This window comes from Prionailurus viverrinus, chromosome B1, assembly GCF_022837055.1.
Source record: "Prionailurus viverrinus isolate Anna chromosome B1, UM_Priviv_1.0, whole genome shotgun sequence".
Classification (NCBI taxonomy): Eukaryota; Metazoa; Chordata; class Mammalia; order Carnivora; family Felidae; genus Prionailurus; species Prionailurus viverrinus.
In genome coordinates this window covers 97,248,361-97,271,837 of record NC_062564.1, presented here as the reverse complement: position 1 = coordinate 97,271,837, position 23,477 = coordinate 97,248,361, and the positions used below count along the sequence as shown (strand labels likewise).

At 35.8% G+C, this 23,477-nt stretch overlaps 1 protein-coding gene across 1 annotated transcript in view; it reads left to right on the top strand.

Moving 5' to 3' along the window:
* Nucleotides 1-18,642, top strand: part of SLC25A31 (solute carrier family 25 member 31) — a 28,551-nt gene extending 9,909 nt beyond the window's left edge. The window contains exons 3-6 of the mRNA XM_047855977.1: nucleotides 8,623-8,740; nucleotides 11,559-11,713; nucleotides 13,205-13,330; nucleotides 17,766-18,642. Of these exons, the coding sequence (XP_047711933.1) occupies nucleotides 8,623-8,740; nucleotides 11,559-11,713; nucleotides 13,205-13,330; nucleotides 17,766-17,966 (600 nt within the window). The 3' untranslated portion in view covers nucleotides 17,967-18,642. The remainder of the gene's footprint in view (nucleotides 1-8,622; nucleotides 8,741-11,558; nucleotides 11,714-13,204; nucleotides 13,331-17,765) is intronic.
* The last annotated feature ends 4,835 nt before the right edge of the window (nucleotides 18,643-23,477 follow it).

Sequence of the window (23,477 nt, the reverse complement as noted above, 5' to 3'; positions counted from 1 at the left end):
TGACCTGAGCCAAAATCAAGAGTAAGATGCTTAGCCAGCTGAGCTACCCAGGCGCCCAGTAAGTACATTTTAATATCTATCATTTTCTAAGAAATAGTTGCATTTGTCTTAACCTGTGATATTTTACTTGGGGAGGAGGTGCTAAAGTGGTAGAAGAAATAGTAATTAAGACATAGTAACTTTTAACATATCGATATGTATTATGTTATAGAAACTATATTTGAGAAACATAGAATTATATTTTTTACAAGTTTCTCTAAATCTCTTAACACGATTTTAATAACTAAAGGATCTTTTGTCCCAAGATAATACTTGTCTGAATAAGTGTTAATTTTAATATAACTTACATGGTATAATCACTGTTCTACTGCATTAGGAAAGTTCAGCAAAAAAAAGTAGTCAACAGGGGTTCCTGGGTGGCTCAGTTAGTTGAGCATCCAACTCTTGATTTTTGGGTCAGGTCGTGATCCCAGGGTCCTGGGATCAAACCCCACATCAGGCTCTGCACTGAGCATGGAGCCTGCCTAAGGTTCTCTCTCTTTCTCCCTCTGCCCCTCTCCCCAGCTTGCATGCATGTGTGCCCTCTCCCTTTATCTCTCTCCCTCTAATAAAAGGGGTGCCTGGGTGGCTCAGTCAGTTAAGCATATGACTTTAGCTCAGATCATGATCTCTCAGTTTATGAGTTCAAGCCCCGTGTCAGGCTCTGTGCTGATAGCTTGGATCCTGGAGCCTGCTTCAGATTCTGTGTCTCCCTCTCTCTCTCTGCCCTTCCCCCATTCACAATCCATCTGTCTCTCTCTAACTCTCTCAAACAATGAATAAACATTAAAAAAATTTTTTAAAGCAGTGGACAGGTATGTATTCCTACATATCTGAGGTATTTAATTTCTTAAAGAAGTACATTGTTTCTTTTTTCTTTTTTATGACTAAGTCTCTAGTTGAGATTAAAATGCATAGGAAGAAAATCAAACAAAAACAGGAAGCAATAAATTGAAGGTAGAAAATTCTTTTTTTTTTCTTTTAGTTTTTGGTTTTTTGGGTTTTTTTGAGAGAGCACATGAAATCTTGAGCTAGGGAGGGGTAGAGTAAGAAGGAGAGAGAGAATTTTAAGCAGGCTCCATGCCTAGTGCAGAACCCGATGCAGTGCTTGCTCTCACAACCGTGAGATCATGACCTGAGCTGAAATCAAGTGTCAGACGCTTACCGACTAAGCAACTTAGGCACCCTCCCCCTTTGTTTTTTGAATTGAAAAAGTGCTTTTTCTTTTCAAGGTAATCACTCCCTTGGTTATAAAATTTCAGTTTTAAAATTGCCTATTCATATGAGCTATATGTCATTTGTTTTGGTTTCTATTTGTTTTGTTGCCTCTGTATACACTAAACCACCTACATTACTCTTAAGGTCTCCCTTTTAAATACCTTACAAAGTCTTCCCCTTGCCCTTATACAGTCTATCTTTGCCTTCATCCTTTCTCTTTTTCTTTTTCCCCCAACCAGCCAAAGCCAACCAACCAATCTAGCTGTCCTAGCAGATTCTTTTTATTTTTATTTATCTATCTATCTATCTATCTATCTATTTATTTAGAGAGTAGGAGAAAGGGGCAGGGGGGAGAGGGAGAATCTTAAATTTTTTTTAATGTTTATTTATTTTTGAGAGAAAGGGAGACAGAGACAGAGCACAAGTTTGAGACTCGGAGTCTCAGAATCTGAAACAGGCTCCAGGCTCTGAGCTGTCAGCACAGAGCCTGACGTGGGGCTCAAATCCACAAATGGTGATATCATGACTTGAGCTGAAGTTAGATGCTTAATCTACTGAGCCACCTGGCGCCCTCTAGTGGGTTCTTTTAAAAGCAACTGTTTGTGGAATATTTGTTTGTTGCTGTCTTCTTTAATTTCCTTGTATATCCTTTATTCCCCTTTTTCACAGTCTATATTTCATTAAGAAATGTTTACGGAGTACTTTGCACCATCTAATATGTAGTGGGAAATATAAAGGTAATGAAGAAAATTCTTTAGACTTAGAATGTCTGGATTTGGATCCTGGCACTGTGTTATTTAGCTTTGTGGGTTTTTGAAAGTCACGTCTCTGATCCTTATTTTCCTCATCTAAAACTTGGACATAATAATACCTCCCTCATAGTTGGTGAAGTTTAGATGACATTACTTATAAAGTGCTTATTATCATAGTACTGTGCTTGATGATAGGCACTCAGAAAAATATCCCTGTCTTTCTTAGCTGCTAGCTATAATAATTAGAACTTTTCTTGACTCAGAACCTGTATCAGAGGTCCCCAAGATCACCTTCACTTTTAGTGATTAACTAGGACTCAGAGAACACAGAAAAGCTATTATGCTCATGAGTTGGTTGTTTTGTTTTGTTTTGTTTTTTTACAGCAAAAAGGATATAGTTAAAATCAACAAAGGGAAAAGGCAGATAGAGTCTGGGAGAAACCAGATGCAAGCTTTTAGTGGTCTTCTCCTAGTAGAGTCACATGGACAGCACTTAATTCTCCCAGTAGCAATGTGTGACAATACACATGATGTGTTGTCAAATAGGATTGCTCACTTGAGCATTGGAGTCCAGGATTTTTTGGAGAGATCAGTTGCATAGGCAAGGAATGTGAGTGTCCTTAACTACTCAGACTCTAGCCACTACTCCCTAACCCAAGAGATCAAATTCATATAAGTTAGCCCAGTGTTCCAAGCATACAAAACAGGTGTTCACCATAAATTCACATATTAGCATAAACTGTCTGGTGTGGCCCAAAGCCTAAGGCTTTCTTTCATACAAAGAAACTAATCAGAATTTTCTAAGGGCTTAGATGTTATCTTGAAGAAACTGGTCAAGGATGGGTCCTGAAGATCTCAGTATATAAATGGTTTGGGCAGTGCAGGCCTGCTGAGTTAAGTCTTTACTGAACACTTCCCACCCCACCTCCCCCAAAAGATAATTTCTGTAAGACTAAGCCAAATGGAGAATTTAACTCCTGAGTTAACCAGAATATTTGTTACTAACATCTATTCCTAGCAGTATAAATAACATCTCATTACAAGTTTTAAAGTTAACTTTGATCTTTGCTAAGTATTTATAATAAATTTCAAATTATTAGAAAGTAAGAACATCTTTAGTATTTCTATAAAGACATCCTATCTTATTTATAATGTAAAGGTATTCAGTCACACGTAAGAATGTAATATGTATTATTTACTAAATTTGGATATTAATGACCCTTTTACTTCTGACTTTGGACATCAAAATTTTATTTCATCTTTGTCCACCCCTCTAAAGTGAAGAAGAATAATTAAAATAGAAAAATCAGTATTTTTGGTTTTTCTACATGGTTTTAAAAGAAGTAGGGAAGATAGAAAAAACAAATATAGTATATGAGTTTAAAAGTGATTTTTGTGGGACGCCTGGGTGGCTCACTTGGTTGAGTGTCTTGACTTTGGCTCATGGCTTGTGGGCTCGATCCCCTTGTCAGGCTCTGCGCTGACAGCTCAGAGCCTGGAGCCTGCTTCAGATTCTGTGTCTCCCTCTCTCTCTCTGCCCCTCCCCCACTCGTTCTCTCTCTCTCTCTCTCTCTCTCTCTCTCTCTCTCTCTCTCTCTTTCTGTCTCTCTCTTTCTCTCTCTCTCTCTCTTTCAAAAATAAATAAATGTTAAAGTGATCGATCTACCACAATGAGATAGCACTATACACCTATCAGAATGACTAAAATAGTGACAACCCCAGATGTTGGTGAAGATGTAGAGAAGCTAGATAATTCCTATATTGCTGGTGGGAATGTAAATGATAACTGCCACTCTAGAAAAGAGAACAATAGTTTCTTACAAACTGAACATGTGCTTATCATACGCCCCAGCAGTTATACCCTTGGGCATTATCCCAGAAAATAAAAACTTACATTCACACAAAAACTAGCATGCACATGTTCACAGAAGCTTATTTCATAATAGATCAAAATCTAGAATTAACCCAGATGTCCTTCAACAGGTGAATAGTTAAAACTATGGTACATCACACCATGGAATACTTCTCAGCAATAAAGAGAAACAAACTGTTGATAAAACATATATTGTATGATCCCACTTAGGTATCTAGAATAGGCAAATTAAATTCGTAGATAAGAAATAGAATTAAGGGGCCAGGAGGAAAGAAAATGGGGAGTTTTATCTAATGGGTACAGAGTTTCTATTTTGGGATGATGAAGTTCTAGAAGTAGAGAGTAGAAATATTTTTATGATATTGTGAATGTACTTAGTGTCACTGAATTATACTCTTAAAAATAGCTAAAATGGTAAATTTTATGTTACATATATTTTACAACAAATTTTTAAAAAAGAGTAAGCTTTTGATACATGCAGGAACTTTGGATGAAAGAAAACAATCTTGAGTTATTTGTTCTGTGATTCCATTTATATAAAATTCTTGAAATATCAAAATCATTGAGATGGAAAACATATTAGTGGTTGCCAGGATTGAGGTAGGTGGCTGTGGCTGTAAAAGGATAGCATTGAGGGATCTTTATCATGGAACTGTTGACTGGTGATGGTCACAGGAAACTGGATATGTGATAACACTGAATAAAACTAAGTACACACACAAATGAATGCATGCAAAATGGGTGGAATCTGAATAAGGTCTAAGTTTTTATCAATGTTGATTTCCTCTACTATAGTTATGCTGAAAACTACCATTGGGGGAAATTAGTTGGAGAGTTTACAGATTCTCTCTGTATTATTTCTTAGGGTTCATGTGAATCTGCTATTGTTTTAAAATAAAAATTTTTTTAAAAATAACCATTGTGGGGAGCTATGCACCTATATTGAGCTCAGCTCTATATTGTTTCATTGAATGTTCCCCTCACCTTTTGAGGTATTTTTATCCTAACTGTACAGGTAAGGAAAGCAAGACTCAGAGCAGAGAGCACTTGACCAAGTCATTTGTTCAGGTCTTCCTCACTCCCAAATTCAGATTCTTCAATTGAACTCTACTCCTCTCTGAGCTAAGGTGACTAGACTTGGTGAACCTTAGCTGAACCTGGGTACAGAATGTTTCTCTGCCCCCTTTTAGCAGCTTCCAGCACAACCGTCAACAGGGAAGATTAGAACTTCTCCCAGCTTTCCTTCATGCCCAGACAAGCTCTGTTAGAAAGAACTTTGGTTCCAGGGCATTTGTTCTTCAGTGCATCATTGAGTCTGGTCACACAATATCTATTTGTCAACAGTTGAAAATAAACAAGATTGGGGCACTGGGGTGGCTCAGTCAGTTGAGCATCCAACTCTTGATTTTGGTCATGATCTCAAGGCTCATTAGTTCAAGCCCCACACTGGGCTCTGCCCTGACAGCACAGAGTCTACTTGGAATTCTCTCTCTCTCCCTCTCTCTTTCCTCCCCTACTTGTGCTATCTCTCTCTCGAAATAAAAAAAATAAATAAACTTGAGAGAGAGAAAAGAAACAAGATTATTTTCCTCCAGAACCCTCAGATTATTTCATCTTCTTGTCTATCCCTGATTCCTCTCCTTACCCTCTCCTTTTACAATATAGTAATATCTGAATTTATTAATTTATAATAACTGAAACCCTAATTTAAATCAATAAATTACCTCCTCTGGGTCTATTTTATTTTCAAGCTTAACTAGCTTAATCTATCCCTCGATAGATTTTGTTACACGAACACTTGCAGGATTATCATTCAACATAGATACTTCTTTTCTCCTCCTTGCTTCTTTCATTCTTCCCTCCTGCTCTCTTTCTTTCTTCCATCAGAAGGTTGGCCACACTATTTATCCATGTTGTGTCTGTCTGTGTCATTTTTTCAAAGGCCCCACTTCCACTGTCAGAAGTATCATGGTATGGATAATAAATTATACGATCATCCACCCAGAAACACATCAGTCTGCCTTCCTAAGATCCATGCATGTTTGACAAATACTTTAAACCACTAACAGTGTGTTTATACATAGGTGATTTTTATTGGAAGAGGATCTATAACTTGAAACAGTCTCAAAAAAGACAAAAAAAAGAGCTTTTTAATAACTTTTCCATTTTTGTCCTTACTGCTAACTGGCATGGAACTGTAAAGTCACATTCCCAAGAAATAGACTCTGGCCCTGTTCATCTTTTTCTACCAGATTACAGATTATCTTCTAGATTATAGATTAGCTACCTTGGGGTCAAATGCAATCTCCTAATCTAACTGTCTCTGGGTGATTAGGAAACAGGGCTACCCATACAAAACTTAGTAAGTTTTGCTGCAAAGGAGCCATAGGGGTCTGAGGATAGTATGTGGCATTCCTAGTACCTCATTAAACAAATATTTATTGAATATATTACTATTATTCTGGGTAAGGTCCTATGACTTGTATTGTGAAATAAACAGGTAAATTCAGAATCCTGGCATCAGGGCACCTGGGTGGCTCAGTTGGGTGAGACTCAGACTCTTGATCTCGGTTCAGGTCATGATCTCATGGTTCCTGGGTTCAACCCCCACATCGGACTATGTGCGGGGAGGGGATTCTCTCCCTCTCCTTCTGTCTCTGCCCCGCCCCATGGATGTGCACATACACACTCTCTCAAAATAAATGAATAAACATTAAAAAAAATTCTGGCCACAAAAAAATACAAACAACCAAAATGTCCATGAACTGAAGAATGGATAAATAAAATGTAAATCCATATACTGGAATATTATTTGTCAATAAAAAAGAATGAAGTGCTAATACTTGCTACCACATGGAAGAACCTTGAAAAACATTATGTTAAATGAAAGAAGCCAGTCATGAAAGACTATCTACTGTGTTATTCTTTGTGTAGGAAGTATCTATAATAGACAGATCTATAGAGACAGAGAGGGGCTTAATGGTTACCTAGGACCCAGGGAGATGGGTTGGATGTGGAGTGACTGCTAATGGGTATAGCATTTGGGGTGATGAAAATGTTCTAAAGCTGCTGATGGTTGCACAGTTCTGAATGAATATACATACTATCAATCCATTGAATTGTATGGTGAATTTATATTGGTAAATTGTATTATATTATAATAAAGCTGTTAAATAATAATCCTGACTTCAAGAAATTTATAGTCTGTAGGAGGTAAGATGAGTACAAATACTTACAAATAGAAGAAAGTGATTGTAAATACTATTTAAGTGAGAATCTGGAACATGTTGACATATTTTACATATTGGTCATAGGATTCACCTTTAATTCTCTGAGAGCTGAAGTATATGGAGAGAGATGATTACATACAGTTTTGAATGGGTTTGGAGATCAGAAGTTTCATGGAAGAAGTTGAATTTGAATTAGAGTATAAATCAATAACTTTTGTATTTAAAAAAATAGGAAAAAAATGATGGGAAGGTCCTTCTAGGCCAAGAGTTCCAAAGCTGTCTGAGACTTAAAACTATTGTTAGAAATAAAAGCCAGAGAATAAAGCAAAAAACTGAACCTGACTAGAATAGTATTCATTTTAATGTATTTTAAATGGTTACAGTGGCCTTGGACCCTAGGTTTTCTATAACCACTCCAATTCAAATATTCTTTTCTTCTCCAGTAAGCTCTAGATGTTAAAAAGAAGTTTACTGGACCTAAGCAGGGCACATTTTAAATGTTTATCAAAAAGAACCTCAATAGCTTAGGGCACCTGAGTGGCTCAGTGATCAAGTCATGATCTCACAGTTCATGAGTTTGGGCTTTGTGTTGGGCTCTGTGCTGATAGCATGGAGCCTGCTTGGGATCCCCCGCTTGCATATGCATGCCCATGTACTTTCTCTCCAAATAAGTAAACTTTAAAAAAAAGAACCTCAATAGCCCAAGTGAACCAGATCAGTAAGGCCTAACTTACATGCCACTCAACTATATTATAATTGATTTCTGCCAGTTTTCATGTCAGCAGTTGAACATAATATATTTTTGAGCTGTTAACTTTTGAGCTGTTTAATATCAACTAAAATTACAAAGTGAAATTGTGGCATTATAAAGTATTATTGCCCCCCCCCAATACCAAAAAAGAATATAACTAAAGCCTCCATAGGTACCTGACATTTTAGCCATAGCTAACACTAATATTTATTTATTCATTGATTCATTGATTGATTCATTCATTCATGTATGTATGTTAGAGCACCTGTGTGAGCAGGGGAGAAGGGCAGAGGGGGAGATTGAGAAAATCATAAGCAGGCTCAATGCTCAGCGCAGAGCCCAACATAGGGCTCAATCCCCCAACCCTGGAATCATGTGAGCTGAAATCAAGCATCAGGTGCTCAACAAAGTCAATCACCCAGGTGCCCCCTAATACTGTTATTGACAAAAAATTTATATAGTCTAAAGAGATAATTATCTTATGTGGCCTCTTGTTAATTTGGACTACTTTTGCTGGAGGCCATTAAAATATCTTGGAATTTCTGTGTATCAGCATTTAAACTTTATCTCCCAGACTACCTGGAAAGAAACAGGCTTTGTGAACATGAAGGGAAATATTTTGCACAATATGATATGCATTATCATAGATGTTTACTTTATAAAAGCATTTTGAAAATCTGACTTTTTAACCTTCATAAAAGTAAAAATTTTAAACAGATTCTATAGTTTAATAACCACTTTTTAATTAATATGTTTCAGTTCTGGAGGTGGTTTTTGGCAAACCTGGCCTCTGGTGGAGCTGCTGGAGCAACATCCTTATGTGTAGTTTATCCATTAGACTTTGCCCGAACCCGATTAGGTGCTGATATTGGAAAAGGTATAGAATTTTCAAAAATACTACTCTTCCTTATTTGCGTTTTGAGTGAAGTATTATTTATTGTAGAGTTATACTATAGCAACGTGAAATACATTCTAAAAATCTTATCTCAACCAAATGGTAGAATAATAGGGCCTAAAGATTACTACTTTTTTCTTTTCCCTCAAAAGAAGGAAGGGGAAGGCCATTACTGCAGTAACAAAAGAGCAGATATGAAGATGGCTCGTAACTTCCAGTTTTTTCCTAGAGAGCCACCTCTTAGATCCCTCCCTGAATTTATTCCTGTTTCAACTATGGCTCCTCTCTAGGTTACATGTACAGTTCTAATCCCAGAGATTCCCTTTGCCTCTGTCCTTATTCGTCATACCTTCCTCTGTTTTTGTTACACTCTTATTTTGGTAGATTATATTCTTACATAGTCTCCTGAGCTTTTTGAGCAGATAGGAGATATATTGGGATCTTGAATGTCTAAAAATATCTCTGTTTTTACCCTTTTACTTAATATTTGACCATATTTACAATTCTAGGTTAAAGTCACTTTCTTGGGGCACCTGGGTGGCTGAGTTGGTTAAGTGTCCGACTTCAGCTCATGATCTCGTGGTTTGTGGGTTCAAGCCCTGTGTCGGGTTCTGTGCTGACAGCTCAGAGCCTGGAGCCCGCTTCAGATTCTGTGTCCCCCTCTCTCTCTGCCCCTCCCCTGCTAGTGCTCTGTCTCAAAAATTTATTTATTTACTTACTTAATGTTTATTTACATTAAAAAAATTAAAAAAAATAAAAATAAAGTCACTTTCACAATTTTGAAAACATTTCTCTGGACTGTTGTTTCTAATATTGCTCTTAAGAAACCAATCTCTTAACTGCCGATCCTTTTGTATGTGACTTTTCTTTTTAATTACCTTTTGTCCCTAATGATCTTGACATTTCACAATGATACATCTTTGTGCGAGGCTTTTTTCTGCAGTTGTGGAAGAACTGGCACCAGTAGGGGCTATCAATTGGCCCCATTCAGTCTGGAGCCTTATGTTCAGTTCTGAGGATGGCAGAGGAGTAAGGCACTTGGCTTCTTGGGGGTGAGGTTTTGAGCATTCATATGTTACATTGATTTCACCTCAAGAGCAATACTCTAATTTCTAAGTCTTTCTGAGGTTATTGGGGTAAAACAGCTTGCTTTTCTCTCTGCAAGAAAGTAAGTTTCAACTTTTTCTGCTCTACTGAGTGAGTTACCACTCTTCCATCTCCTTTCCATCTTGCTGATATTTGTGGATTTCATTCTGTGTCATGTACTGTTCTTGCCTATATACCTTTAAACCTGTTTTATTCTTTTATTACCATTTTAGTAGAATTTCTCAAAGCAAGAGATTCATTTGACAAATACTTATTGAGTACCTCTGTGATCAAGGCCCTGCCTCAGATATGAGATTAGAGACACACATATAGATACCCCACATAAAACATGGAGCTCATGGTACATGGCCCATGTACCTCATGGTCAAGGGGAAAACACAAGTAAAAAAAAAAAAAATGAATAAATGACTAAAATATACTGTCATTTAGCAATAAACAACATGAAAAAATGTTGAGGGAGCAGGGAGTGACATCAGTTTTAGATAAGTGATCAGAGAAAATGTCTCAGAAGGGGTAGCAGTTTGAATAAAGATGAAAATATGAGTTCCAACTATCATGTTTAACTGGCAATCCAAATTTTCTTGTTATTGCTAAGAAAGTGAAAAAAAAACTCTCTTATTTTTAGTTCAGTTCTGTAATATTTTTCTCTCAAAATTGGGAGAATTTAGTTTATTTTGAAAGATTATATTCTAGGGGCGCCTGGGTGGCGCAGTCAGTTAAGCGTCCGACTTCAGCCAGGTCACAATCTCGCGGTCCGTGAGTTCGAGCCCCGCGTCGGGCTCTGGGCTGATGGCTCGGAGCCTGGAGCCTGTTTCCGATTCTGTGTCTCCCTCTCTCTCTGCCCCTCCCCCGTTCATGCTCTGTCTCTCTCTGTCCCAAAAATAAATAAATAAATAAATAAATAAATAAATAAATAAATAAATAAATAAAAGTTGAAAAGATTATATTCTATATACAATTACTTTAAAATATTGTAAAGGAGTTCTAGGTGAAGGGAAAATAAAAATGAAACCAGCAAACACTAGAAAAATATGATAATTCATCTAAACTATTAATCCTTAAAATTGCTAGTTCTTGGCTTTGTCTTTTTGCTGTGTCTGTCTTTCTGCTTTTCAACTTAAGTAAGTTGTGGAGTATTTTTATTTTATTTTTCTGAACCCTAGTTAGTAGCTTCTGGTAATTTTGTTGAAATGTTTTAGGCAAGTCAAATTGATTGAAATATATTGCTTTTATTTGCTTTTTTTTTTTTTTAAGTTTATTTATTTTGAGAGAGAGAGTGTGTGTGTGAGAAGGGGAGGGAGAGAGAGAGAGAGAAAGAGAAAGAGAAAGAGGGAATCCCAGGCAGGTTCCAAGCTGTCAGCACAGAGTCTAATGTGGGGCTGGATCCTATGAACTGTGAGATTATGACCTGAACTGAAATCAAGAGCCCAATGCTTAACTAACTGAGCCACCCAGGCACCCCTAGATTGCTTTTATAAGAGATTAATATTTTCAGTTAAAATATTTTAAGATACTATTTGAAATTTTAATTCTCTGTAAACAAATGAGAGGATTTTCATTTGTGTCCTTTTTTATTAGAAAGATTTCTAAATGGCAGTTTCAGATCATTTAAGTCTGTAAGATTAATTTCTTTGATTAAAGTGTTTATCTGATATGTAACATTGCTAATACATTTTAAATGGTTTTATTTTAGGTCCTGAAGAGCGGCAATTCAAGGGTTTAGGTGACTGTATTATAAAAATAGCAAAATCGGATGGAATTGTTGGTTTGTACCAAGGGTTTGGTGTTTCAGTTCAGGGCATCATTGTGTACCGAGCCTCCTATTTTGGAGCATATGACACCGTTAAGGTAATTTGAGGTTTTAGCTGCTGTATATTAAATACCTGGTTTGTTTCTTTTTATTGTTTTAATGAGTAGTTTGTTCAGCAGATATGTTTACTTTTAATTATGGAAATGAAAATAAATGATGAAATAAGAGACATTATAGAATTTTGTTTAATCATGACTTTGCCATAACCTTATTAAATTATAACTTGATTATGGATCTCACTTTACATATAAAGCATAAACCCAAACATTAAGTTTTTGTGCTGTTTGCAACTGAACAACTCACTGTATATTGTGTTACAAATAGAAAACATGCTAATTAGGCTTACATCATAATCAAATCTTTAGCATATAGAAAGACACCTTCTAACAGGTTTTCTGATTTTACATTCACTTGATTATCACTTATCATAAAGTAGGAAAGAGGAAGATTGTAATTATAGCTACCATTTTTTGAGTTAATACTTAGTTCTAGGAACTTTGTTAAGTGTTTTCTTGCAATTTCCTAGGGTAGCTTTTAATATCCCCATATTGAAGATAAACAATCTAGAAATCATTAAGTAATTTATGTTAAGTGGCAAAAATCCCATGTTCTCAGTCACTTCCAAAAGGAAGCAATGAAATTAATATCAGTATTACTTACTAAATAAGATGAAGACTTCAGAGAAATTTTGTTTTACATATTGTTTCTGCTTTCCCTCATTAGTATAAATATAATTGTTGAAGGTCATTTTTTTTTTTAAGTTTCTTTTGAGAGCGAGCAAGTGTGAGTTAGGGAGGGGCAGAGAGGGAGAGAGAGAATCCCAAGCAGGCTTAGCACTGTCAGCATGGAGCCCAGAGCCTGACTCAGGGCTCCACTTCATGAATCATGAGATGGTGACCTGAGGCAAAGTCAAGAGTCATGACGCTTAACCGACTGAACCACCCAGCAGTTCTGAAGGTCATTTTTATTGTGGTCTGGACATTACTTTTAGTTTGGTGTGTATTTTTTAGACAGATTAAATTAATGGAAATTAACATGCTTTTATGTATGTTTATTTAGTAATGGAAAATTTTATGTGTGTTCTTCCTCTGCTTTTCTCTATCATCACCTGTAGTAGTTGTGAAATGTAGGAGTGTTTCTTCACTAGCTTAGAGTTTTAAAGCTGCTTATCAAATACTGTTGATGATAATATCAGGCATTCTTTAATTTTTAACTCTATGAGGAAGAGCCATGGAAGAACTTTTTTGGTCACTGGCTGCTATCTCTCCTAGTGTTTGCCATTAATAACAAATCTCTGATAATAGCAAGTATGCTTTTTTCTTTCAGGTATGCTTTTAAAGTGAAGCCATGTACAGCATACTTCTTTCTTATTGATCTCCTAATATTAATCTTTCCACATTAAATCAAACTGTGTTTTGTTGCATTTGAAGTATAATTGAACCCTCTCATTATAGGAGTTACTCTTTGACTTAAGAATTTAAGGTATTTTGGAAATTTAGATGGTTACTTGACATGTTTTTCATTTCTAGGGCTTATTACCAAAACCAAAGGAAACCCCGTTTCTTGTCTCCTTTTTCATTGCTCAAGTTGTGACCACTTGCTCTGGAATTCTCTCTTATCCCTTTGACACAGTTAGAAGACGCATGATGATGCAGGTATTATATTATTATTTGTGAGCCTAATTGAATTTTCTAATATCTTTGATATTCAAATATAAACTTACTCAAATTTTAGAGAAATTGTGGCCGAAAGGCAGGATGTCTGTTTTATTTACTAAAAATAAATGTATGATGTGTTCTTGTATCCTTTCTTATCTCCAAACAAACTTCATCCAGCAAAAGTTTCTTCCTCTTTTGTTATCAAAATAGAAATTCTTTCCACTCCTATAACATATCTGAAAGGTGGAGGGGGATGGCAGGGATTGGAGGAGGATGGCACGGATTGGATGAGTATGTCTATCTTAAATGAATATTAGGTTAAGTGCAGTAAGCCCTGTCACAAGCCATTGACATGTTATTATTTGTTGTAGTATATTTTAATAAAGGAAATAATTTTTAACTCTGAGGATGAAAACTTGTTTTAATGATCTATGTTCTAAATATAAATCTCCAAATCAAAATTTTGGTACATCCAGCTTATTGATGTTACTTGCTACATTCATTTGTTTAGCAAATATTTGAGTGCCTAATCTATGCTACGTTATGGTGACACAAAATAAGGTAGAATCTGCTTCCAAATTAATAGCATAGTATTAAATGCATACAGTTAATGGTATAAATTGAATGTGCATAGGTTCCAGGAATGCAACAGAGGGATGGATATCTAAATATTTAAAGTGATCAGATGTGACCGCTTGGAGAGCTAAATGTCTGTAAATAGATTTTTTTTCTCTAGATAGTGAGAGAACATTCTAAACAGAGGAGGGGAAACATATGTAGAGGTATGGCTTGAGAAGTAGTTCAGTATACCTAGATGATAGGTTTCATGAGGGCAGTTAAAAATAATGAGCCAGAAAGCTAGAATAGTAATAGAGTGCTTATTGTGTCCCAGATACTGTCCTAAGCATTTTGCACTTTAACTCATTTAATTGACAGAACAATGCCATGAGGTGTAGTTACTATCATTATCTTCATTTTATGTCTACAAATCCTTTAGGCCACCTGAAAAGGTAAAGCACACCTATTATTACTTCACTCACAGACTATTTTTAGTTACTCCTGTGTTTCCTCTTGATCTATATCTAGCTGTAGTTTAATACATTGAAAAACTTTTTTAAATGGAAAGTTAATTTGCATATAGACTATGGATTAGGTAAATAGTACTGTATCAATGTTATATTTTCTGATTTTGATAACTGTACTTTGGATATGCAAGAAAATATTCTTATTCTTAGAAAATACACATAGAAGTGTTTGAAGGTAAGGGACATGATAATCTGCCACTTACTCTCACAATAATTCAGAAAAAAATTGTGGGTGTATGGAGTTTTAAAGCTTTTTTTTTTTTAATTTTTATTTATTTTTTGAAACAGAAAGAGGAGGCCGTGGAGGGGCATGGAAAGATGGAGACAGAGGATCCAAAGCAGGCTCTGCACTGACGGCAGAGAGCCCAATGTGGGGTTTGAACTCATGAACCATGAGATCATGACCTGAGCCATATTTGGACGCTTAACCAACCGAGCCACCCAGGCACCCCTAGGGGTTTTAGGTATATGTGTGTGTATTGCTAGAACTGCCATAACAAAGTACTAGAGACTGGGTAGCTTAAATGATAGAAATTTATTTTCTCACAGTTCTGGAGGCTAGAAGTCTGAATCAAAGAGTCCAGCAGGGCTGATTTCTTCTGATGACCTTTCTCCTTGGTTTATAGATGGCTGTCTTTTTCCTTGTGTCTTCCTATGGTCTTTTTTCTGTTTCTCTTCTGATAAGGATGGGCAAATTGGATTAGGCCCTACCCTAATAAGCTCATTTAATCTTAATTACCTTTATAAAGATTCCATATCCAAATTTAGTCACATTCTGAGGTACTGAGGATTAGGACTTCAGTATATTAATTTTGTGGGGACACAGCGCAGCCCATAATAGTACTCTTTAATTTTTGTATTTTCATTTATATTCTACAACTTTGTTAAACCCTATTACAAATACTAGTCTATATCTACACTCTGAAGTTGTATTTTTTTAAACGTAGGTGTATATCTGTGAATAATACTGTGTTTCTTCCCCTTATCAATTCTTGCACTTTAAAAAAATTTTTTTTGATGTTTATTTATTTATTTTGAGAGAGAGAGAGAGACAGAATCCCAAGCAGCCTCCATGCCACCAGCACAGAGCCTGATGCAGGGCTCCATCCCACAAATCGTGAGATCATGACTTGAGCAGAAACCAAGAGTTAGCCACTTAACCAGCTGAGCCACCCAGGTGTCCCAATTCTTGCACTTTTTATTTCCTTTTCTTGCCTTTCTGCACTGGCTGAGACTTCTGTTTTAGTGTTATACTAAAGAAGTAATAACTGTCAACCTTTTTTGCTAATCTTATGCCTTTATTGAATTCTTCAGTGTTACATAAATTAATGTTAGCTGGGGGAACCTGCGTGGCTCAATCAGTTCAGCATCTGACTTTGGCTCAGGTTCGTGAATTTGAGCCCCACATCAGGCTCTCTACTCTTAGTACAGAGCCTGCTTCGGATCCTTTGTCTTCCTCTCTCTCTGCCCCTCCCCCATTCATGTAAGTGTGAATGCCCTCTCTCTCTCTCAGAAATAAACATTTAAAAAATAAATAAATCTGTTTAAAATTTTTAAAAATGTTACCTGTGGGATTTTGTAGTTATCCTTTATCATATTATGGCTGTTCATTTCTGTTTTGGGTTGTAGTAGTTTTTAATCATGAGTGGTGGTTATGTTTTTCTATATCTATTAAGATGATTTCATTTTTTATATGTTAACCTATTATATTACATTAATCTGTTTTCCAGAGCTAAACAAATCTTTTTTTTTTTTTTTAATTTTTTTTTTTCAACGTTTATTTATTTTTTTGGGACAGAGAGAGACAGAGCATGAATGGGGGAGGGGCAGAAAGAGAGGGAGACACAGAATCGGAAACAGGCTCCAGGCTCTGAGCCATCAGCCCAGAGCCTGATGCGGGGCTCGAACTCACGGACCGCGAGATCGTGACCTGGCTGAAGTCAGACGCTTAACCGACTGCGCCACCCAGGCGCCCCCAGAGCTAAACAAATCTTATGTGCCTGGGATAAACCCAGCTTGGTCATTATGTATTATATTTCTAGCTGGGTTTGATTTGCTAGTTTTTGTTTAGGAGTTTTGCATTTTTTCAGTGATTTGGTCTTGTAATTTTTCCTTCCTGTACTGTCCTAGTCTAATTTTGGTACCAGGGTTATGCAGGCCTCATAAAACATGTGGAGTCTTCCACTTGTTCTCTTCTCTAGAATAACTTCTGTAAGATTGGAATTAAATGTTCATTGAATATTTAGTAGGGATCACATTTGAAGCCATCTGGACACATGGTTTTCTCTAAGAGAGGATGTTCAGCAACTAATTGGATTACTTTAATGAATTTCATGTATTATTCCAATGTTTTATTTTTTATTCTGTTGGTAAATTATGCTTTTTTAGGAGTTTGTCTATTTCTTCTGAGTTTTCAATTATCATGAAGTTGTTTGTAATATCATCTTGCTTTTTCTTAATCTCTGGATCATCTGCAGTGATGTTACATTTGATGTTTCTAAGAAATTTAGAGACTTTCTTGTTTTTCCTCAAATAGTGTTTCTAGAAATTTTTCAGTAAAATATTTCAAGTAAATATCTTTGACTTTGTATACTTTCTGTTATATTTATTTCCTATTTCCTTTATTTATGTGGGCTGTGTTCTTATTTCTACTTTCTCTAGGTTTATTTTCTAAAAATGTTTAGATTGTTCATTAATTTTCAGCCTTTCCTTTCTGATATTTCAAAGTCATTAATTTCCTTATAACTTACTACCCAAGCTTAATTTTAGTTAAGGAGTTTGGTAGTTATTATGAGGCTTTAAATATTTTCTCAGATGTGTTTTTCTTAATAGCCAAACATTTGATATTTTTCTAGTTATCTTTTTTTGCTATCGATTTCTCACTTAATTGCAAAGTAGTGAGAGGGTAAATCATAGTATGTGATGTCATCTTTTGAACTTTGTGAAGCCTAACATATGGTCAGTTTTCAAGATGAGAATTCTCCAACCACTGGGTACAGTATTCAGTATATGCCCATTGACTCAACATACTCAATACAGTGTTAATTTAATCTATCCTTAGTGCTGAAAAAAAATATGTCTTCAAATGAAAGATATTGGGGCACCTGGGTGGCTTGGTTGAGCAGCTGACTTTGGCTCAGGTCATGATCTCACAGTTCTTGGGTTCGAGCCCCACATCTGGCTCTGTGCTGACAGCTCACAGCCTGGAGCCTGCTTCCATTCTGTGTCTCCCTCTCTCTCTGCCTCTCCCCTGCTTGCTCTGTCTCTCTCTAACATAAACATTAAAAAAAATTTTTTTAAAGATTAAAGATATTAAAATGACAAATTATTTGTCTTTCTTTACATAGAGTGGTGAGGCTGAACGGCAATATAAAGGAACTTTAGACTGCTTTGTGAAGATATACCAACATGAAGGAATCAATGCATTTTTTCGTGGTGCCTTCTCCAATATCCTTCGTGGTACAGGGGGTGCTTTGGTGTTAGTACTATATGATAAAATTAAAGAACTCCTTAATATTGATATTGGAGGTAGTTCATCAGGAGATTAAATTAAGAAATGCATATATTTAAGTTGTTAAACATACAAATTATATAGCTGCCATTTGTATACAATTTGATAGTGTGTTATTACTGTCAGTATTTTTTAGAGTACTAATTCTACAATAAAGCATATGCTTTTTCAAGGGTTTTAAATACTAAAAATCAGATAAATGTGGGTTTCCTTCCTACCTACTTAGACTCAAACTCAATGTGACATTTTACTTATAAGTAGTATGTTATTTCAGTGTTTAAAATTCTTTTCTTTTATGATGAAAAATTAAAAAGTGTAATGCTAAAATCTAAGATATGCAAGTTTATTCTTTTTAAATGCTATTCTCTTAATATAACTGTCTTCCCATTTAAAATCATATGATATATTAAGTATTTCTTAAAAGCTTCTCAGGAGATGTCATCATATTTATGGGTATAAGTAAACTTTCTTCTACAACATCTCTATTAAGACAGCTCAGGTATTGTGTATATTTATGTTATCATATAGCTGTTATAAGTATACTTTCTAGATCTGATCATAAAAAATTGATGACTTTATGACTCTATAAACATGTAGTTGTAAAAGAAAAGATATAAAATGGCATGTCTGCTTTTGTCTTTAAATAAAATCTGGCTAATGTGAATATATCTTGGAACAAAATATATACTCTTGAAAATTAGTTTGTGTACTCTGTATTGATAATAAAGAAAGTTTAAAACTGTTACATATGAGCTTTTTTCCCCTTGATTCTAACTTTATTAATAAGCAAAGAATAATAAAATTTTTGTCAGAATTTGGAACTGACTTAAAGACAGAAGACAGGGTTTCCAAGGTTTTGTATAAGAGTCTGTCTTGTTTTTCAGAAATGTCGTAGAAGGTAGTACATTTGAAATCCCCAGGATTTTAAAGTTTTAGTGGGTAAAGGAATGTTAAGCTAGAGGGGATAAACTGTAGAGAGATTTTTGAGAGGCTGTGAATGGGCAGAAATGGAGTAGGTGAACTTCCTCCTGCACAAAGGCATAAAGTACATTTCGAGGAAAATAATCCAGACTATACTTTTTGAATATTTTTGTGTTATCACATGAGGAAAAAAAAAATTCTTGAAAACTCTCAACATGACTTCTTGCAGTGGTCAACATAACATAGAAGGTTATAGAAACAAAGTAGAAAATATCTTCCTTTCCTTCTACACTTTTGCTAGTTGTGTTTGCCATAACAAAAGGAAGATAAAAGATAGCCCACAGAAAAACAACTAAAATAATCAAATATTAGGAATAGTCTTCCCTGTAAAAGTTTTCAGTTTGTACAGAGACATGCTTAGAGGAAAGAAAGTCTTTAAAATCCTGAATGGTTTGAATAGAGGGCAAACAGGAATTTAATTATTAGGGACACCTGGGTGGCTCAGTCAATTAAGTGTCCAACTCTTGATTTCAGCTCAGATCATGATCTCATGGTTTGTGAGTTCAAGCCCCATGTCAGAATCCACACTGGCAGTGCAGAGCTTGCTTAGAATTCTCTCTCTCAGGATTGCCCTCCCCTGCTCATGTTCTCTCCCTCTCTCTCCCTCCATCTCCCTCTCTCTCTCTCTCTCTCTCTCTCAAAATAAATCAATAAAATTTAAAAAAATTTAATTATTAAATCACTAGACCAGAAAGTATGTTTTTTTTAATGTTTATTTTTGAGAGAGAGAGAGAGGGAGACAGAGTGTGAGTGTGGGTAGGGAAGAGAGAGAGGGAGACACAGAATCCGAAGCAGGCTCCAGGCTCTGAGCTGTCAGCACAGAGCCTGACGCGGGGCTCAAACCCACGAACCGAGAGATCATGACCTGAGCTGAAGCCGTATGCTCAACCCACTGAGCTACCTAGGTGCTGCAGAAAGTCTATTTTTTGAAGTCTGGAAGATGTATACTTAGGACAAAAGGAAGTTAAATGTTACTTATTCTGGACTAAATGAAAACCGTATATTACGTTAAGCTGCTAGTGATATAAAGTAAGCAAAATCATAATGGAGATTTCATAAGGAAATAATTTTTACAATGTTAATGTAAATGTTGGAAAAGTACATAGCTAAAGTATATTTAAAACATGTACAGGGGTGTCTGGGTGGCTCAGCTGGTTAGTGTCAGTCTTCCAACTCTTTTGATTTCAGCTCAGGTCATGATCTCACAGTCATGGGATGGAGCCCTACATGAGGCTCCACACTGGGCGTGGAGCCTGCTTAAGATTCTCTTTCCCTCTACCCCTGCCCCCCCTCAAAAAAATTTAAAACTTAAAAACCGTTTAAAAAAATAAATACATAAATAAAATGTGTACGATTTTCCATCTTAAATTACTAGTGCTACATCTCCTTGCATAGAGAGTCGTCTTGGGTAGGAGTTTTAATTTCCCACTCTGAAACTGTGTTCAAATAATACTTAAAATTTCATCCTTAGAGCTACATTCTTTTAGTTCATCTTTACTTATTTCATTAAAATAACATCCTCCTTACAAAAGATAACCTTTTAAATTTGTAGTCCTTTATATTTAATGAAACATCTATTTTGGTGAATTTTACATTTTTTTCTCACAGCAGGTTTTGTTAGAGAAGGAAAAAAAAAAGACAAAATAAGCAACAAAAAATATGTACTAAGTAAGAATCATGAAGGCCCTGAAGAAATTTTTACTACTTTATATTCCTACTTTGGATTGATGCTTTTCATTAATAGAACTTTGGTATGCTTGAATAAAACTTCTGAAATAGTTCCTTTGTTTATAAATGAAAGTTGTGCTATGTAAATAAGAAGTAATACCTTTGTTCCTCTTTAGCTGATTGACTTAAATGTAAATTCAAAGGGGCTCCTTTTCTTCCACCATATCTTAAATGTCAGTATTCTCCAGGGGCCAGTCCAAAGCTCTTTATATGGGTTTCCTAGTTCATTTCTTCTGTGTCTTTAGTTTCAATACCATTTGTATGCCAGTTACAGTCAAGATTTTCTCTTTAGCCTGACCCAGATTCCTCTTTGGAGTTTCCAGATGCAATTCTGTCTGTTGTACCCCTTTCTCTCTGTACCACTGATTTCTCTAATCCAACATTTCTAAAACCTAACTCACTGCTTCAAATCACACTGACTTCTCTTTCCATAAGCCCTATCTTAACAGTACATACCAATTCTACTCAGTCTCCCACACTAGAAACCTGGTTACCACCTTCTACTTCAGTTCAAACATGAAATAGATCACTTGCTCTTATGAAATCTACTTACTAAAAATTGTACGTTTTTATTTTCTTTCCATTTTGACTGTCATTTCCTTAATTGAGGACTTATTGTCACTAATGCAAGATATTTTAATAAGCTTAGTGAGGGTAAAGGCAAAGATTCTGTAAGAAAGACTCAAAAATATAGTGGTTTAAGCAAGACAAGTGTTTCTCTTAAATAATAGTTTGGAGGGGAGCAGTGTAAGCTATCAGGGTATCTGGTCTATGAACTCCTTCAGAAACCCAGCTTCCTTCAGACTTTTTGCTCTGATATCTTAGAACAGGGATTCTTAACCATTTTATGCTGGGATACCTTTGGCAATCTAAAGCCTGTGGATCCCTTGTAATAGTGTTAAATGAATAAAATACAATACACAGAATTACAAAGGAAACAGTATTTGAAATATGGTTATTAAAATATATAAAAGTACAAATTTGTGATATAGAAATAGGTGCTTCTTTTTAACACATAACAAGGTACAGTGGTCTAATAATTACCATAATTTCATAGTATTGATGTCCATAAATGTTTGAAATTATATATCCAACAGTTATAATGTATGCAAATATCTGATTTCTATGCTGGGAAAAATCACGTACTATTAATACTTCAGTGATTTGTGCCTATATTCATGATTGAAACAAATGTTAACTTTTAGTTAAAGGTTAATTTAAAACACTGCCCCCCCCCCTTAATTCTGTCTGTGGATCCCTTTGGGAACATGGGGACCGCCCCTGCAGGTAAAGAACCTTTGTCCTAGAGCTTTGTACTCATTTGCATAGTCAAAGTTGGGTCTCTGCGTAATCTGTGTTTCCATTTACAGGAAAAGGGAAAATTAAATCAGGGCAGGTAGAAGGGATTTTAACCAAGTAAGGTGGAAGCTGCTCATGTTACATATATACACACTGGTGACTTTAGTCACATGGCTTTAGTTACAAAGAAGATAAGAAATAATAGTCTGCAGTTGAGCAGCCATGTGTACAAAACAAAATAATAGTTTTTTAAAAATAACTAGTAGTCTACTACAGTCTTTTAAGTGACCATTGTGTATCCAGTCTCACCTTGCTCTAATCCATCCTTAACACTGCCACCAAAGTATTTTTTAAACTCTGAATCTGATCATGTCAGTCTCCATCTGTTTCAGTGTTTCTAAATATCTTATAGTAGTACTTCCTGACTTGTGGGTCATCAGGATTGGGTGAGGTTGGGGGGCAGTTTTTGCAAGTAATTTAGGAGTCCATATTCCAATTGAAATGAAAATTGAATTTTAAAGTCAGATTTTATGTATATGTAGCAGTTTTTTTGTTCATATATGTACAAGCTTTAGGGATTAGCAAAATACAAGTATATGTTGAAGTATCCTAGAACTCATGGTACATGAACATACATACTATTCTAATAAATGCTAAAAAAAAAAAAAGTTACTTTGGGAGGCATAATTTTTTGTACATTAAAAATATGTGTTTGGGGTGCGTGGGTGGCTCAGTCAGTTGATTTCTACTCAGATCATGATCTCATGGTTCTTGAGATTGAACTCCACATCAGGCTCTGCGTTTACAGCTCGGAGCCTGCTTGGGATTCTGTCCCTCTACCCTTCCCTGCCCTCCCCGCCCCCAGTTTCTCTCTCTGTGTCTCTCAAAATAAATAAACTTAAAAAAAACTGTCTTCATTCTTGAAAAGGTAAACACCTGGCCTACAGGGTAAACGAAAGACTTCTTATTCTTAGTGTGGCATACAGTATCCTTTGTGATCTAGCTCTAGACTTCAGCTGTACATCATATCTGTCCTAGGCATTGTAGGCTTAACAGTAACCTCTGATTCCCCAAATATGGTATGCTGTTGATGCCTCTCTGCCACTGCACCTTATTTTTCAGTGTCATTTACCTTTTTTGTACTTTTTCCCCCTTCTGCCCATTATTTCCTTTTCATTATCCACCTTATGAGTTATTCATTTTTTAAAGCACGATTCTAAAGTGGCCTCCTCTGTGAAGATCTTCCTGCTTCCTGCCTTCAGACAAGTGTCCCATTTTTAGCCCTTCAAACACAGAAGCTTCTAGACTTCCAATGCAAATCTCTACTATAGCATTTATTGTTAGAGTGAATTTCCTACCTATTTTATAACTATTGTGCACTCTCTAGTTCAAGGCCTTCCTTGACTAGTTTTAAAGTATACAAAAACAAATACATTCCATACCCTCATAATCTTGTAAAGGTCATAATCTAGAAGTTATAATCTAGTAAAATGGACAAAACAACTGGTGGAGGACAGAATGTAAAAAAGGTCGTAAGAAA